This window comes from Amblyraja radiata, chromosome 10 (genome assembly GCF_010909765.2).
Source record: "Amblyraja radiata isolate CabotCenter1 chromosome 10, sAmbRad1.1.pri, whole genome shotgun sequence".
Classification (NCBI taxonomy): domain Eukaryota; kingdom Metazoa; phylum Chordata; class Chondrichthyes; order Rajiformes; family Rajidae; genus Amblyraja; species Amblyraja radiata.
The window spans coordinates 26068904-26088806 of record NC_045965.1 but is presented as its reverse complement, the minus strand read 5'-3'; the positions used below and the strand labels follow the sequence as shown (position 1 = coordinate 26088806).

General features: G+C 41.6%; 1 protein-coding gene across 5 annotated transcripts in view; it reads right to left on the bottom strand.

Annotated features, from left to right (window-relative positions):
* Positions 1–19903, bottom strand: part of rasal2 (RAS protein activator like 2) — a 351759-nt gene that overhangs the window by 205131 nt on the left and 126725 nt on the right. For all 5 annotated transcript variants that reach the window (XM_033028400.1, XM_033028395.1, XM_033028394.1 and 2 more), the window contains exon 2: positions 14334–14458. In XM_033028400.1, coding sequence (XP_032884291.1) covers positions 14334–14378 — 45 coding nt within the window. In that variant the 5' untranslated portion in view covers positions 14379–14458. The remainder of the gene's footprint in view (positions 1–14333; positions 14459–19903) is intronic.

Genomic DNA, 19903 nt, shown 5'->3' with positions numbered 1-19903 from the left:
GGGATTATCCCTGTTCCACAATGCCCTGAGTGAGAGAAAGTTTGCCAAATAACAGAACAATGAACATGGGTAACTTTTATCATTGAATGAATGTGTAATCAAGGTACAGATAGTGATACAGGTAGAAGCTCCCTACGGGCCATGCGGCAATGTCTTATCCCAGCAGCAGATCTGGCTCGCTCGCCATGGAACCCCGTCTGGAGTGGAAAGTTGCTGAGCCAAGCTCCTCCTCATCCCCGAGAGGAGGGAAAAGCAGAGGAGGGTGAAGGGAGTCAACAATGCTGGCAAACGCTAGAATAAAAGGCCAATAAGAAGAACTGGGTAGACACAAAATGCGGGAGTAATTCAGTGGGACAGGCAGCATCTCTGGAGAGAAGGAATGGGTGACGTTTCGGGTCGAGACCCTTCTTCAGACTGATATCAGGGGAGTGGGCGCCTTAACCTACCCGATCTCCCGGTTGCTCAGCACTTTATCTCCCCTCCCTTTCCCAATCTGACCTTTCTGTCCTGGGCCTCCTCCATTGTCAGAGTGAGGCCCAGCGCAAATTAGGCCCAGCGGTATGAACATTTACTTTTCTAACTTCAGATAGCCCTTGCTTTCCCTCACTCCATCCCCTCCCTCTTCCCAGTTCCCCCACCAGTCTTACTGTCTCCGACTACATTCTATCTCTGTCCCGCCTACTCCCCTGACATCAGTCCGAAGAAGGGTCTTGAACCAAAACGTCACCCATTCCTTCTCTCCAGAGATGCTGCCTGCTCGCTGAGTTACTCCAGCATTTTGTGTCTACCTTAGATTTAAACTAGCATCTGCAGTTCTTTCCTACACAAGAAGAACCGGGTGTCTTATCTTCCGCGCACATATGGTCAACTGCAGGAGGCGCCACTGGGGCACATAAGGTGGCAAGGCAAGGAAAGCGAACAATGGTTCGCTGGATGATGCGAATGTTCAAGACAGCTGCAGCAGGTCTTTATGGCCAGGTGCAGCTTGGACTGAAAATGGCGCTAAAAGCTGGCGACTCTTGCATATGGACTCAGTGGGCTGTTTCTTTGCAATCTGTACTTAATTGAGGATTGTACTTATTAGTCTGTCCTCTGCTGGAACTTATGTGCAATGGCGCCATCTATTGGACTTTTATTGTTAAAGGTCAGTTGCACACGGGAAGTAGGAAGCAGGAAGCAGGAAGCAGGAAGTAGTCTCCTGTCTTTGTTTTTTCTGTCATGTTCAGCAGCAGAAGCAATCCATCCAAATCCTAGCTTGCTACGCCTAAGAAAGCAATGGCTGTAAGTTTATATAGTTCACTGTATGCTTGGAATGCTATATTAGAGAATATTTATGGCAGATGTTTAACTCATTTCATTAACTTCATAGCATTTGTGAATGTATAGATTGTTAGCCGGCGGCCATTTTGTAGCACCTTACATACAAGGAGTAGGATTTACTTTGATTGTTAATAGGGTTGTTTAGTATATATTTGCCCTATATGTTCTGCTGTTTAGAGGATTTGTATATTTTTGTAAAGGAGAGTAATTTGTGTATCTTTCTTCTCCTTTATAGTTTTCACTCGTTTTTCAATATTAAGAATGACAGCACTGGAAAATCATTAAACTTAAGAGCAGAGATGCTAATTTCCTGACTCGCGTCCAGTTTGGCTGGCTGTCAATCTACGTTCTACTGTTAACAATCACATAGGGAGGACAGTTCACTTATGTATGGCAATAATCTTACAGAACTGTATGCAAAAAAAAGAACTGCACTGTACCTTGGTACATGTGATAATAAAACCATTGAACCATTGATACACTGATGGAGTCTTAAGAGTTCATCTGATGCGGAGTATGTAGCTTGAATGGAGTCAAGAGTCGTAAAGCACAGTAATGGGCCCTTCAGCTTATCACTTCCATGCATCTATAAGAACTACAAGGCTGTATCCTTCTATACTTTGCATATTAAAATGCTTCACTAAATTTCTTAAAAATAGTGATTAAATCAGATTCCATCATCTCCTCTGGAAGCAGGTTCCAGATATCAACCACTGTGTGTTAAAAAAAACTTTATACCCTCAAATCCTATTCAAAACTTCTTCCTTAAGCCTAGCCCTCTTGTTTTGGAAACCCCCATCATGGGAAAACTATTCTGATCGTTTACCTTATTTCGGCCTCATAATTTTGTATAACTCTATCAGGTCACCCCTCAGCCTCCTTCGCTTCAGGGAGAACGATCCTCTTCCGATAACTAAAATCCTCTAATATAGGTAATGTAGGGGAATCTCCTCTGCACTCTTTCCTGGGCACCCACATCCTACTTATAACATCGCAATTAGAACACAATACTCCAAGTTGCAACCACCCAACCTACTATGCCCAGACCTACTATGATAAGTATAACATGTGCTTTCTTCACCATCCTATCTACCTGTATAACCAATTTCACAGAATAAAGGACTTGGACTCCTAAATCCCTGTTCATCCACATCCCTTCATGCCTGTAGATTGGTTACCTTACTTACTAATCAATGTAGTGCTTTATTATTACACCATTCATATTATCACAACCCGACATGTGCTGCCAGTCAGTGCTGCTGCACAGTAGAAGTAACATGCTGTAGTGTGTTGTATGCATTGCTCAATAAATACTGTTGTACCAGATGAGTGAGTATGTATTATTACACTCAACATGGTGTCAGATGTGGTCAACCCACTCCACATTTAAGTATATCGGTTTTTATTGTATTTCCAGTATTTTATTTTCACCCGTTTTGTCCCTCTTCTTGTGTTGCTATGGCCAGCTCATTCCGTAAACCTGATCCTCTGATTTTTGACTCAGACCTTGCTGAACGTTAGCAGATTTACAAGCGTGATTTCAACCATTACATACCTGCTGCTCATCGCAACGTTCCACCAGAACACCATGCCTCTATACTTCTCAACGTCGCTGGCCCAGAAGCTATTAAACGAGCAGAGTATTTCGACTTTGCTCCTGCAGAAAATTACATCAGCGATCTGAAACATAATGCCGTTTTGCTAATCTATGTGATGAACTCGTCCGTGACAGACTGGTGGGTGGTACCCTCAGTGATAAAGTACGTGATGAATTGCTCCGTGATACTGAACTAACCCTGGCCAGAGCTGAGCATGCTTGTCGTATTGCTGAGATCACAACCTCTCACACTAAATCAATGGGGCCTGGACCGCATTCCTCATACCGTGTTGATGCTACCAACACCTCCTACCGTGACCAGCGCTCCCAGCCCCACACATCATCTCGACAATCTCAAAGATTTTTGAAAAGTGTTCTAACTGTGGCGGGTTGCACCCCGCGGATCGCGAACTGGGCCTTGCCTTTGGTAAACCATGCCATTTTTGCAAAAAGAGAAACCATATCTTTAAATGCTGCCGAGCCCGTGGAAATCGCTCACTCCCAAGACATTCTGTAGACCTCTTAAAACATGAAGCTTCTGATATCAAGTACCAAGAACTACCAGCTCCTCCTCCAGTCACTCTTCCCGAGCGTGAAGATAACAGTCATAACATACACTCCCTGGTTGCTTCCACTAACAAGCAACTCGACCCTGAATTCTCCCTTTGTGTCAACAATACCATTACTGTCGCAAAGATCGACACCGGAGCCAAATGCAACGTCATGTCATTATCCGAATTTACACAGATCAAAAATGCCGAACATATTGTAAACACATCGGTCATTCTGTTAGCCTGCGGAGGAGGGGCGGTGCACCTAATTGGAGAAGCTGAGCTGAACTGCCACCTAGCGTCACAAGCTCACAAGCTGAACTTTTTTATTGTCCGTGGGAAAGTTGCAACTCTGCTTGGCATTAACGCATGCCAGGACCTAGGACTGGTAACCTTTGGGGCCTGCTGTCCATCAAATACTCCTGCCGAATGCTCCACCCAGCAGATACTTTCCCAGTACAAGGAACTTTTTGACGATAAGCTTGGGAAGCTACCCATCAAATACAACATTGTCACCGATGCAAATGTCTTACCTGCGGTATGAGCACCACACCACATTCCACATGCTATGCGTGACAGAGTACACAATGAGCTCCAGCGGATGGTGTCCCTGGGTGTCATTGCCACGGTTACCGACCCATCTGACTGGATTTCCACAATGGTGGTTGCAACAAAGAAAAACAAAGAAGAAATCTGAATTTGTGTCAACCCCAGAGACCTGAACACAGCGATCAAACGCCCGCACTATTCGATGCGCACGGTGATGGAAGTTGCTGTTCAGCTAGGCAGTGCCTCTGGGTTTTCCGTTCTAGATGCCAAAAGTTCATTCTGGCAGATCCCGCTGGACCCCGACTCGTCCAATCTCACCACGTTCGGCACCCCCTTTGGCCTTTAACAAATTTCTGCGGATGCCCTTTGGCATCAACTTGCCAGCAAAGTATTCCAGCGTACAATGGAACAATTATTTATGCGGTATCCTTGTGCCATCATTGTCAACGATATTTTCGTTGCTGGACGTGACGTGGCAGAACATGATGCCAACTTAAAAAAAGTACTGGACCGTGCAAAAGACATCCATCTCAAGCTCAACCCTCTGAAGTGCAGATTTCACGTCAAGGAGGTCCATTATTTCGGACATGTATTCAACAGTGATGGCCTCAGACGTCACCCTTCCAAGACCATTGCCATCAACGAGATGCCAGTTCCCACTGACGTGACAAGTTTGCAGAGATTCCTGGAATGGTTAACTACTTGGGGAAATTCATTCCCAAGCTCAGCAAAATATCTGCCCCCCAACGACAACTGACTCACAAGGACACTGCATGGTCTTGGTACCCACAACACGAGAGGGCATTCAAAATCCTTAAATTACAATTGTCCAGTGCCCCTACCCTCGCTTATTTCGATTTTACCCTAGTCTACAAAAGGAGCAAGGACATGCATCTGGCTGACAAGCTATCAAGAGCCCCATGAACAGCCTGCGAACAACAGCCATCTTAAACGGCCAGTTCACAGTAATGATAATGTCGTACGTAATTGATGGAGCTCTCGCATCTTGCTAAATCCGATGTCTACCTGGACCTACTCAACTTAAGAAACATTGTCCATGATCCAATACTGGGGTCTCCTGCCCAACGCCTACGTCCTGACAAACCTGTGTTGCACTGCCTGTGCCCCAACAACTGCTGCAGCCACAGGTTCGTTCACCACTTGCTGCACAGAAACAACTCCAGCTGAAACGCGATACCCAAAAGCGATTTTTCGATGTCCAGCAAACCACTTAAACCTCTCTCCAGTGGGCAAGTCACTCGCCTTCAAAACCAACAAGGGCTATGGCCGTTTGGGTTTCATCCACGGTCCCACAAAAGAGCCGCGCTCATGCCTGGTGAGTGCCGATGGAGGGATCTCCAGACACAACCGTCAACATCTCCTTCCTGTGAAGGAACCACGTCCTGCTGCCTCGTATCTTGATGCGACGCGTCCAATCTACCCATTTACTGACGGACTTTCTCTTCCCTCACGCCCTCCAGCTGCAGACCAACCATTGGTTGTGTCTCCAGCTCCCTCACCACCACGTTCGGTGCCCCGCTCGCCTACTTCGCAGTGTTTGTCCCCCGGGTCACCAGTGCGCTCGCCACACGGGACGCCGGCAATCTCGCCGGTGAAGGGAGGAGATACGGATCTGTACCGTATGCGTAAGGGACGGGTTTGTAGGCCGCCCCTTAGATACGGGGATTTTGTTTGAACCATCTGTACTTCCCTGTATGCGCTATTAGCATTTTGGTTACTGTATTAATCAGTCAGCACCTAGTCACGTGCTTATACATATATATCACTTTATTTTAGATGTGTTTCACTTTTTATTCTTACAAGAAAAGATAGGTTACTTTACTTACTAACCAATGTGGTGCTTTATTATTATAAGCTCCGCCTACTACACCACCATTCATATTATCGCAACCCGACATGTGCTGCCAGTCAGTGACAGTAGAAGTAACATGCTGTAGTGTGTTGTATGCATTACTCAATAAATACTGTTGTACCAGATCAGTGAGTATGATTTGATTCACTCAACAATGCCCTTCAATTTATGCTACAGGACCTACTCCCAAAACGCATCATCTCGCAGATGTTGGGATTAAATTCAGCCAACTTTTCACACAGCTCTTAATCGATATGGTGCTATCTTTTTCACTATCCACACCACCATCAATTTACGTATCAATTACCAACTTATTAATAAAACCTACATTCACATCCCCCCCGTTATTTGATGTTTCCCGAATGATGAGAGTATCCACAGTCCTCAATGAGGGCATTCTATCTATGGGGAACTCGGACGTGTAAGTGATAAAAGACAACAAGTTATCTGAAGTTCCTGAGCAAGTTATTCCATTGCAGAAATTCACCTAAAAAGTAGAAGGTGAGAAACTCGACAGATTTTGTAACAAGGCCATTTCAACCAGGATAATTGGTGCTGACTGTGATGGTTAATGCTGTAGAAATGTTGGAAATGGAGGCTGCATGTACTGCTCCTCACAGAGTTCATAAATGGCCTGAAACTCACTAAGATTGAACTGGGAGGCTGGTGGATAGATCCTATTATAGTGTGGACATGATTTAGTAAAAAATGGATTACTGAACATTTTCTATTGAAACATTTCTAATGTTGCCAACCATTTTATCAAAACCAAAGTCCTTGATCTTTGATCAAGTGTCTGAAAAACGGTCCCAATCCAAAACGTCACCTATCCCTTTTCTCCAAATATGCTGCCTGACCCTCTGAGTTACTTCAGCATTTTGTGTCTATCCTTGATCTCTGATATCATTTATAAAAATAATTTATTGTTTCATTCTATGGTCTTTAGAGATTTCATATACAATACAATTTATTTGTCATTTGAACCCCATTGAGGTTCAAACGAAATGTTGTTTCTGCAGTCATACACACAAAAAAGAACCAAGACACAAAACAATTTACACAAACATCCATCACAGCGCATCTCCTCCTCGCTGTGATGGAAGGCAAAGACTTATCTCTCCCCTGCACTTCCCATTCCCCTCCCGATGTCAGAGTCAAAGTCAAAGACCCCGGCGGGCGATGGTAATTGCCTCGAGGCCATTAACGCCGCGCCGGGTGATGCAAGGCCACGCTCCGGGTCTTGTTGTTGGAGCCCCCGGCGGGCGCTAGCAAAGTCCCACAGCCATTCCAAGCCACGCCGGGCGATTATGTAAGTAAGGCCCCGCTCCAGGTACTCTTCAACCCCGCAACTCGGGCGGGTGAAGTCGCCGTTGCGGAAGCCCCGAAAAGCGGTCTCCCAGCAGGGACCCGTCGGCTCCCGGTGTCACTATCCACCAGACCTGCGGTAAGCCTCCGAATCCCCGGGGTCGGGTCGCAGCAGCGCGCCACCACCGCTCCTCCCGCTCCGAACTCGGCCAGCTCCGCGATGGTGAGTAGGTCCGCAGGCTCCGCGACTGGAGCCCCAGGTCGTTCCTGCTGGAGGCCGCTCCATGGTGCTAGGCCCCAACGACAACGGAGACCCGACAGAGAAAAGGTCGGGTTCTCCGTGCAGGGGATAGATTTTAAAAGTTTCCCCCGCCCCCCACACACATACCCACACACATACACAAAAAAATAAAATAAAAACTACATTCAACGAGACAAAAAATAATAAAAAGACGGACGGACTGCAGAGGCCGCTGCGACGTGAGTCGCGCCGACCACGATGGCAAGAAAAGCCATTCAGCCTATCAAGTCCATGCTGGTACAAATGTGGTTTCCAGAACTGTTCATGGTATGTGATCTAAGATTTAAGCAGTAATATCTGAAGTTCCCAAAAACTCTCTTGCCATCAATTCATTTATACTCAATTTGAACATGTGTACCCACAAAAAATAATCATCTTATATACTTCTTTTGCCATGAATTTCTAAATGATTAACTTTCACAGCTTATCTAAATTCTTAAAATTTGTCCTATGCATTTGTCAAGTGAATAACTGGTAACGATGAGTCTGAGAACAAGAGGATGATTTATAATCTGATTGAATGATGGCGGAACAGTAATCTTGGTCTCAACGTTAGCAAGACCAAGGGGCTGAATTTTGACGTTAGGAGAGGAAAGTCAGGGATCGATGAACCTGTCTTCATCAACAGGATAGCGGAGGAAATAGTCAACAGCTCCTGGGCATGCACATTGCTGAAATTCTGTCCTGGGCCCAGCATATTGATGCAATCATAAAGAACATCATCAGTGTTTCTACTTCCTTTGAAGATTGAGGAGATTCAGTATGTCACCGAATATTCTAACCAATCTCCACAGATGTACGATGCAGAGAACATACTGTCTGGCTGCATCCCCGCCTGGTTCGATAACTTGAATGCTCAGGAATATAGGTGATTGCAGAAAGTTGCCCGGTACATCTTGAGTACTAACCTCCCTACCATCGAAGGGATCTACTGGAGGCGATGCCTCAAAAATAGCTGCTAGTATCATCACTACCCTGGCATGCTCTCATCTCGTTACAATGAAGGTACAGGAGCCTGAAAAGCATGGTCTCCAGGTTCAAGAACAGCTGCTTCCCAGCAACCATCAGATTCTTGAACATTGCACAAAAGGGGGGTTTAGTTACCGAACTGAACTCATTATGGAATCAATGCATTAACGGAGCCACTCTGCTGCTGGATCCGAAGTTGTCCCTGCCTTCCCTCCGGAAGCCTCGTCCCCATGAGATGGCGAGTTCCCAGAGCCCTGGTTAAAGGTTGAACATCGGATGTTTGGCTTGAGGCAGCGTGACAGAGCCGGGCCGGGCACCAGCCGTTGGGAACAATGCTGGCGTTTTTAGAGCAGAGCCAGACGTCAGCAGCCGTTATGGTCGCTGGCCAGCAGGAGGTGACAAAATGAGTGAGTAGGGGGGGGGGAAGGATTTTATTTAAAAATATGTACATTGTAAATGTCCAAATGTGTGAGGAGTGCATTAGTGAATGTAAAAGTGAATTCGCTAGCGAAATGGAAAAAATCTTGGAGTTTTTGCGTGTGGTTTTGGCAGACCAAGGAATCAAAGGCCAAATCTGACACCCACAAATAAGCACACACAGAGTTTTAATAGTATATAGATAGATAGATATGCTATATAGTACATATCATTATATATAGTACATATGACAATTTTGATTTGACTCTTGTATAGCCTTACCATGCAAGTCCTTCCAAAGTGCAACATTTAAGACTGCTTCCTGAACTCCATCTGCCATAATTATGTCCTGTCTATATCATTCTGAAGTTTACAACTATTTTGATCAACATAATCATCAACAAACTCAATAATGCAGCTCACCACAGTAATTGAAGATTAATGGACACAAACCTCCCCTTGAAGAGGAGACATTTCTGTCCATTCCACTTCAATTAGCATAACAGACATGCAGTGATGCATAGTCAACAAAGCAGTAATCTAGAAGATTGGAAAAATAATCCGGAGACATGTCAAATACCATCATGAAATCCACGTAATTTATATTCAGTTAGTAATCTAGAATTTATTTTAGAAACAGCAATCATTGATAATGATAATCACCACAATGGTTTGTGGTTAAAACTTACATTATGCACTAACACTCTTTCAATTTTTGCAATTTCAATATTGTCGTGGATCGGTTCCTTAGACAAAGTCCAATGTTCTGAATGGGTAAGAGGTGAATCAAACAGTATCCTAGCTTTTTAAGGACCATTCAGAAGCCTGATAATGAAGGAGAAGAAGCTGTTCCTGAGTCTCATGGTGCTCGCTTTCAAGCTTCTGCACCTTCTGCCAGATGGAAACAAGGAGGAGGAGGAATGAACAGGGTGGGAACAATCCTTTGATTATGTTGGCTGCTTTTTCGAGGCAGCATGAAGTGTAGATGGAGTCAATGGTGGGAAGCCTGGTCTGCATGATGGGGTACATGCCTCAATTAGGATTGATAGTGTGGATATGGAAGTGGTTGAGAACTTCAAGTTCCTTGGCATTAATATTACCAATGATCCGTCGTAGATCAAGCGCATTGATGCGACAGCCAAGGTGGCATACCAGCGCCTCTATTTCCATCTATCCACAACTCTCTACAATTTCTCGCGGTCTTAGGCAGAACTGTTCCCAAACAAAGCTGCGATGTAACCTTTCCATGGTGCATTTATAGCAGTTTGTAAGAGTCATTCAAGACATGCCGAAGTTCCTCACTCAAGAATAGAGGCGTTGGTATGCCTTCTTGGCTGTCGCTTCAATGTGGTTGGTTTATGACAGATCATTGGTAATATTAATGCCAAGGAACTTGAAGTTGTTAACCACTTCCACATCCGCACCATGGATCCTGATTGGGGCTTGTACGCCACCATGCTTTCTTAAGTCAATAACTAACTCCATGTCTTGCTGAAATTGAGGGAGAGGTTATTGTCCTGACACCTCATGCAGCCCTGACACCATGTCACTAAGTTCTCTATCTCCTTCCCGTACTCCGTCTCATCATTGTTCATGATTCAGCCCAACACAATGGTGTCGTCAGCAAACTTGTAGATGGAAGTAGATTCAGATTTAGCTGTATGATTGTGAGAGTGAAGGGAGTATAAGAGGGGACCAGGCACCAGTGTTGAGAGTTGTTCCTGTCTGTTCTTTCAGGTTGATGAATTGTTCTGATGAAAGGCTATGTAATTCTGTTTCTCCCTTCAGGGAGCTACAAATTATTTCTAGTATTTTCTATTTTCATTTTGGATTTCTAGTATCTGTAGTTTTCACTTTTCAACATGAGGCATAAACCTGCTTGAATACAACTCCACCAATATGAATGTGCCAATGTCCATGACAGCATTTGTAATAGTGATCACGTTCAATTCCTGGGGAGACTACATCCCATGATTATCCATACAATTACAGAAGCCAATCTTCAGTCAATTCAATCCACGTGATATCAAGAAATGGTGGACAGCAGTGGATCCAGCTAAGGTTAAGGATCAGGCAATATCCCAGGAGTAGTGCTAAAGATTTCTGCTTGAGAACTAGTTGCACCTCCAGCCAAGCTGTTCCAACATAATGACATTTCTTGTATATAACTGACAATATGGAAAATTGCCCCAGTAAATCCTGTTTAATAGAATGCATGATATATCAAATCCAGCCAATTACTGTCCAATCTGTTTGCCCTTTACAGCCTCAGAGTTTCAGACAGGCATGCTCAGTTTAGCATGTACACTACTATAGCAGTAATCTATATCATTGAGATCGAAACAATAACAATATCTGAAGGGCCTGTCCCACCTGGGTGTCATTTGCGCATCACGCAGATGTCACGAAGATTTCGTGAATCCCAAATTCCTGGGGCGCCGCACGCAACCGCGCGTCACTGCCTACGCCACACCATGTGCCATGCGCGCGTAATGCACGCCGTGTGCTCATCACGTGTGCGTCACGTAAATGATGTCACGTAAATGATGTCACGTAAATGACACGCAAATGACGCCCAAGTGGGACAGGCCCTTTCATCTGAAATATTACATGGATCATTAACCTCCTTAATTCTGCAGAAGTTTGGGACTGCAATCCTCATATTTGTGATAGCTGGTTGTTGGTGATTTTCTGACTATGTTCCAATTGTGGACGTACCATGGACTTTGCTGCAGTGTGCAAACTTCCCCAGATTACTCCTTCCATTATGCTGGTTAACGTGCCTGCTGACTGTCGAGCAAGTTCATTCAGTTAAAGACAAAGATTAATGAGGTAGAAATTATCCAGTAATTTCCTTTTTTTATGCCAATTAAGTTAATTTAAATACACTTATCTAAATAAGCATATCTATAAATGTTTACATTATTATTTTATGAAAAAATTATAGATTTTTATATATAATTCTTCATTGAACTTGAATGGTTCTGAGTGTCAGGGCACAATTTAATCAGCTTATACAGCAATTCTATCAGTGGGTTTCCAATTAAGGGTTGGAAAGACTTGCTTTGAGCTGAACCTCCTTGATCAACTATGAGCCTGATCCCCACAGGGATGTTCACTCTGTGGGACTTGCCCTGGGGAGAAGATTTAAGCAGGCTTCATTCAGGCTGGCAAGCTTGAACCGCTTGCTGCTCAGCAGATGACTCAGGACAATAGCTTTTTTCTAATGATTTGAGTGTCAAATAAGATTTATTTGGGAAAAATGCATGATAATTCCCCAAAAGGCATAACATTTGGCACACTAGAGGTAACATGCAAAATGAATGAAATACATACAGATCCAGAATAGAATGATTTCTACTCCAAATTTGGACGACATATGAGTGGTCAGAAAATCAAAATAAAGAAAGGTGCATATTATTTCATTACTCATTTCTGAATTTATGGACTATCGGCAGAAGACAAGAATGTCCAATTGCTCCAGGTTGGGTGACATTCTTCAACCATTGCTATGCAGAAAGTATTTGCTTACAATAGTTAATTAATGTACAAAATCGGGAATAATAGGCACAAAGATTCAGAATCGTTTGAAGGACACTGAGTTGCTGTGATAATAAAGCTCATTGGTATACAGATCAGATTGAGTAATTCAACACTCAGCATTTCCTGGAATTAGCTTACCCAAATAAGACTACTAATAAAGAATATTCACATCCAGAGTGAGGCCATACTAGATCTAGGCTTGAAATACATCTCAATATGCACCTCACCCATATTCTGATCACCCTTGCCTCATCTAAAAACTTAATTTTTGTGATAAGTTGCAGAAAGATTTTGAAAAACATCTAATTGTTTTAGACAAATGGTTTTGTTTATGAAAGGAGAGTTGCAGACAAATAATATGTGAAATGAACTTAAATAATAGAAATATGTTTAAAAACAATCTTAAATGGGAAATAATTTGGCCATGTTCTGAGATATTTGGCCTTTTAATTGGATATGTTAAATCTACAGTACTCTCCATAATGCTCGGGACAAAGACCCATCATTTATTTATTTTCCTCTGTACTCCACAATTTGAGTTTTGTAATAGAAAAAAAATCACATGTGGTTAAAGTGCACATTATCAGATTTTATTAAAGGGTATTTTTACACATTTTGTTTTCACCATGTAGAAATTACAGCTGTGTTTATACAGTCCCCCACACTTCAGGGCCTCATAATGTTTGGGACATATGGCTTCTCAGGCGTTTGTAATTGCTTAGGTGCATTTAATTGCCTCCTTAATGCAGGTATACGAGAGCTCTAAGCACCTCGTCTTTCCTCCAGTCTTTCCATCACCTTTGGAAACTTTTATAGCTGTTTATCAACATGAGGACCAAAGTTGTGCCAATGAAAGTCAAACAAGCCATTATGAGATTGAGAAACAAGAATAAAACTGGCTAGCTGCAAAAATAGGATGTCAGGGTTACAGTTTGCCAAGAAGTATTTAACAGAGCAACCACAGTTCTGGAAAAAGGTCTTGTGGACAGATGAGACGAAGATTAACTTATATCAGAGTGATAGCAATAGCAACGTATGGAGGAGAGAAGGAACTGCCCAAGATCCAAAGCATACCACCTCATCTGTGAAACACGGTGGTGGGGGTGTTATGGCCTGGGCATGTTTGGCTGCTGAAGGTACTAGCTCACTTATCTTCATTGAAGATACAACTGCTTATGGTAGTAGCATAATGAATTCTGAAGTGTATAGACATATTCTATCTGCTCAAGCTCAAACAAATGCCTCAAAACTCATTGGCCGGTGGTTCATTCTACAGCAAGACAATGATCCCAAACGTTCTGCTAAAGCAACAAAGGAGTTTTACAAAGCTACAAAATGATCACTGTCCGCAGAAGACTTCATGAACAGAAATGAAACTTCTTGAGTGGCCAAGTCAATCACCCAATCTGAACCCAATTGAGCAAAAGAAGGGGACTAGCCCACAAAACAAATGGCTACAGATGGCTGCAATACAGGCCTGGCAGAGCATCGTCTGAGAAGACACCCAGCAACTGGTGATGTCCATGAATCGCGGACGTCAAGCAGTCATTGCATGCAAAGGATATGCATCAAAATACTAAACATGACTACTTTCATTTACATGACATTGCTGTGTCCCAAACATTATGGTGCCTTGAATATGTATAAACACTGCTGTAATTTCTACATACTGAAAACAAAATGTATTAAAATGGCCTTCATTAAAATCTGACAATGTGCGCTTTAACCACATGTGATTTTATTTTCTATTACAAATCTCAAATTGTGGTGTACAGATGCAAATAAATAAATGATGGGTCTTTGTCCCAAAAATGTTGGAGGTCATTGCATAAAGGCTCCCATTTCATGTACAATACACAAACTGCTTTTCATTTTGTCTATTGGCAATTCAGGGTTTATGATCATTACCTCTTCTTCCCTATTCAGAAGGATCATCTGGCTGTCAGTCAGCATACAATATTTCTGATCCCAGGCTGTTTCTGCATACGGGGACTGGCCACACGACAGTCTGTGTGTTGGAGGACCTTTCACGTCTGCAAATAAAGAGACACAGAATGAATGAAATATTGTTAACTCAAAAATAGCCTAAACACACTTCAAATTTCCAGCATTTATCTTGGAGGAACAACTTCTCCTCTCCCACCAGATGAAAAAAAAATTGAAAATGTTTAGGGTTCAGAATATAAACCTTCAGCAATGCATTGGTAACTCCCAAGAGAATTAAAAAGAAGTCTAGTTCTAGTGTTAGGGAGGAGGACAAGATATACAAAATATATGAACATAATAAAAATTGAAGTAGGAGTTGGGCATTCTATCCCTCATACATACTTCATCATACTATAAGATCATGGCAGACTTTTTCCTCAGTATCGCTTATCTACCCCAGCTCTATACATCTTCAGGCAACATCTGTGGAAGGAAATAGCAGACAAACGTTTTGCATCAAGACCCTTCTTTAGGTCTGAAACATCATCTATCGATTTCCTTCCACAGATGCTGGCTGTGACTCTCCAGCCAGCAGTTTCTCCAGCAGTTTTCTTTTTGGTCAGGATTTCAGCATCTACAGTCTCCTATAACTATTCATCCCATTAATATTAAAATAATATTCCTCCTAAATCTCTTGAGTAAGTAAGCCTCCACAACCGGCTTGGGAAGAGAATTCCAAAAGAGTCAGTACCCTGGATGACAAACTTCCTTCCCATCTCTATCCTGAAAGGTTGACCACCTTACTTAGAAACTGTGAGCCCTATTTCTAGATATTACAGCCAGGCAAAACATAATTTCCACATCTATGCTATTGAGCCCCCTACAAAAAAACACACTCTATAACAAATTCCTTCTAAAATCTGGAAGTGTATTCACTCCATCTCACTCTTTTCATAACAAATTCATGTTCAATTCAGAAATTAATAAGGTGAATGCTGTTTAACTCCCTCCATCAAAGTACATCCTTGATCAGGTTTGAAGATCAGATGAAGATCTAACAACATTCCAGATGCACTCTCATTTGAGTTGTATATAACTAGAACAACTAACTAATCTCTAGTCCTGTACTCAGATGCTTTTGCAATAGAGGCAAATATACTGTCTTCCTTCTTGTGCATTATGATCCTACATATTAATTGTCACAAGGACAGGGTGATCCCTTGAAATGCCAACATCTTTCAATCTCTCACCATTTACGAAATATCTCTCTTTCCGTTTGCTCTACCCAAGTAAATGGCTTTACTTTTTTCACTTTATATGCCATCTGTAATGTCCTTCACTGGTCTGAAGCCTCTCTGCATTTATCCACAGCCCACATTGCCATTGCTCTTGAAGCATTTGTTAACCCTATATAAACTCCATGTCTACCATACCAAATCATTTATATAGATTATGAACAGTTGGGAACCCAACATTGATCATTTTGGCATGACATTAGTGAGAGCTTCAGAGACTGAAGATGAATGATTTATTCCTACTCAGTTTCCATTCCGTTAACCAATCATCATTCCGTACCACTAAACCGCCAATACCATGTGCTGTAATTTTGCTCAAAGGACATCTAATCGAAGACATTTTGAAAGTCCAAAAACACCAAGTTATCTACTAGTTACAACCAGTCAACATAAAGACCAAAGTGCCTTGTAATTATTGTATTCCCCTTATTAAAAAGCACCTCTATTTTCCTGATATACATAACCGCATATATTATCATTATTATTTAGGGGGCAATATACCACTCACAGAACTGCTTTGTGCCCTTGTTATGTCTCTGTCATGTTATGATATGTTTGTATCCCTTTAATAATAAATGCTTGGATGTTCAGTTTGTCAGGATCATAGATCATTGTTTCAAACTTGTGGAAAGGACTTATAAAACACAGCAGCTCAAGAGGAGTTTAGAATAAATTGCCAGACTATGTAGTTTTTATTTGTTATTGATGGATTGTGAAAATTGCTGGCAAAGCCCGCACTTAATACTAATCCGTAATTGTCTTTTAGAAGATTGTGTGAACAAGTCTCTTGAACCAGTTATGTCCTTCTGTTTATGGTACACCCCCTGTGTTGTGACAAGAACATCAAGATTGTTCAAAACCGAGCTGAACGCTGGACTGCGAGCGGAGAGATCACTTCTTGATCATTGACTGTTACAATATTAAGATTTTTGTGAGATCCACATTTACCACTTAAAATCTTGTGAAGGAGCTATGTTAAGAAAATGCAATTAAATCAACATTCAAAAGCTACCCACTAATATGCTCTTCCATCCTATCATGCACTTCATTCATCTCCTTAAACTAGTTTTATGGTGACAGACCCGCAACTCTTTGATCATTGGCTGGATACAATTTGCAGTATACTTTTCAAACACAATAAAAGCTTTTGAGAACAAAATTTACAGCAGCAAGGTTAAGTGCCTCTTGACCACAGAACAATGCATGAAATATCGAAGCATCCATCTCAATTCACTTAAATTCTCGAAGCAGCACAAACTCCAAATGTTTTTCCAACAAACATTGGGGAAAGCATTTAAAACAGATTCTTAATTCTTGCATACAAATACAAGTTGTGTGCCACCGTTTGCATGACACATCATGTTCCCTTTGTGTTTAATTATGATTTGTATGTGTGGCCATATATTCAGGTGATAAAATAAACTTGTTTTAAGAACAAAAATAACATGCTCAAGTGAAATTCCAACACACATCAACGCTCACAATGAAATGAGGTACCCTTTCTCCCTTAAGTGCATTCTTTCTCCATTATTTAAATAAATCTGACAGAAAACACCAAATGTTAAACCCACGTCCTTCAAAAACGGATGCATTTCTTAGTACGGGTGTCAGGGGTTTTGGGGAGAAGGCATGAGAATGGGGTTAGGAGGGAGAGATAGATCAGCCTTGATTGAATGGCGAAGATGGACCAAATGGCCGATTTATCCTCCAATCACTTATGAACTTATTGTGTTCTTTCCAAATATTAAGTTAGTTACTTTCATTGCCTTGGAGACTTTCCAACAGGAATCTGAATTCTGGAATCCAATGAAAAGTAAGGTTTTAAAATATGGTATAATTGTCCAGATAAGCATGCATGTTATGAGTGTGGTGTTTTACAGCAATATCACCCTCAAGCTTTATTTTTAATGGAATTTAAATTATTTCAAATTAATTGAACAAAAAATTATTATTGGAAAACGTAAACAGCCCGGTGTAGAGAATTGATGGGACACTATCTTCAAAAAATTGCAATTAGCTAGAAAATACATAAAACAAATGATTTTACATCGTGGTATTCCAGATTGATGAGATTAATCAGATAGGTCTTGGTCTTTCCAACTCCTTTCATACCAATTCAAAAATGTTACCAAACTGTTTGCATGCCTCTTAAAATATACTGCTGTCATTTACATAGAAGAAAATTTCAAACATGACTGCACTTGGAAATCATGAAAGCAGAACCGTGTTACCTCACTGGTTTTAATGCGCCATTCTGAACCTGATTCTGAGGCTTGGATTTTTCACTTTTAATAAATAATAATCCCAAAAGAAATTTCCAAAGATTAATTTAAGGATTTCATGGTTTTTTCATGTCAATAAATCTCTGCATTAGCAATATATTTTAATCTATCAACCATGGTGTTTTTGCTGCAGGAATGCATCTTTGGAAATGATGATATTTTGCACATGCGGATCAGAGGATCAATCATGTGTTTGTGGATTTGTCAAAAGATCATTGCAGCCAGTGACATGACTGGGATAACCTTGATGGAAAATAATCTCAATAGCAAAACAGTGGGCAGCAAGTGACTTTGAATCTGTATGTGTTATTGTCCAAAAGATGCTGTCATTATCAATATGAAATCTATCAGAGGAATCAAATGGTGAATTTGACCTACAAAGATAATATCCAAATAGTCTCCTACTAATCGAACAAATGATAAAAGCAAATATTAAAAATCTAAGCATAAGCAATTGGAATTCAAACTCCAAAAAATTATTAGAACAGCTCATACAGATAACAAATTGGTGCTTCATGAGTTAATCAGTGCTCTGAACTGGATAAAACAAACCATTTCCAGCATTGCCATTCAAGCAGTGCTGCTTCTCAGGTTATACAATTTCTGCAAACTGCGTCAGTTATATTTTAGTTTGCATGGTTGCTGTCCCATCAACATTTTTAGGTTAAGTTTTGTTTATTTTAGGTATTAACCGTGCATCATTATACATTACAAATGCAAACTGTCACGCTGCAAAACCAACACAATACCTAGCTCCACTTTACCTGAAATCTCAGATGTACACGATTTTGAACAGAAGTACAGCAAACGTCTTTTCAGACGCATTCGATCCATCAGAAATTGTAACCCGATTTGTCAATTCATTGGACACATGCAGCAGCAGATGTCCCTTTTAATTCTTATAAGGAACAACTTTGCTGCAGAAAAGGGTACACGGACCAATGCTCAACTCCACAGAAATGAACACATCAGTTTTCATTTCACATAACTCCCATCTCACACAGATTCTACATCTTCTCACCTTAAGTGAACTCATTCATTTCTCTGCAATCAGAAATACTGCAGTACAGTTCCTGGCATAGAACTAAGCAAAGCGACTACCCCCTCCTCTTTTCAAAAGCACTACATCACAGAATCTCAAGACGCACAACTTTGTGTGTGACAAGAATGCACAAACTGCTGCCCGCAACATCCTTGCAGTGCAAACACATCTCAAACCGTCTCTAGCCCAAGACCCACAATAAACGTTCCGATCAAATACATCCCAGAAAGTGTGAGCAGTATGTAATTACCGAGTTGTGCTGACTATCAAGTATGATCATCCCAGTTGTAGAAATCCATGTCCTTGCTGTAGCTCTCTACATCCAATAGTAAACAAAGGGTCTTACACCTCGGACTTTAAGCTTGACTAAATATCAAGGTCAATTTCATTTTTAAGTCACTTTACTTGTAATCAACCAACCTCAAATCAGAATGCCAATTTCAAGGCAAACATCAAATCCTATCCTTTGAAGGTTAAAGGGGTGTATCAGTGGGAAAGGGGTGCAAAGCTCAGAAGGAATCAATTTGTCAACAACCAACAGTTTTAGGTGGAGGAAAGAAATGATTGGGAATACACACAATCAAACCAAAGAAATCCAATGTAGACAACGTACGAATGTAATAAAAAGGAACTGCAGATGCTGGTTTATACCAATGCACGGGTCAGGCAGCATCTCTACAGAAAATGGATAAGTAACATTTCGGGTTGGGACCCTTCTGTTGTCCAACTTATTTTTCTCCCATTTATGACCCAGAATCGCTCTTTGGACTCTGATTTGCCTCTGTTAACAGACTGATTCACTGCCTATAAAGTTCTGCTGGACTATGACAACATGTTACACTCAGTAATCCTCTTTTGCAAAGTTTTTTGGGTATTTGAGTAGAAGGAATGCATCAACTTATAAATTACCTACCTCATGAGCGATAGACGGGT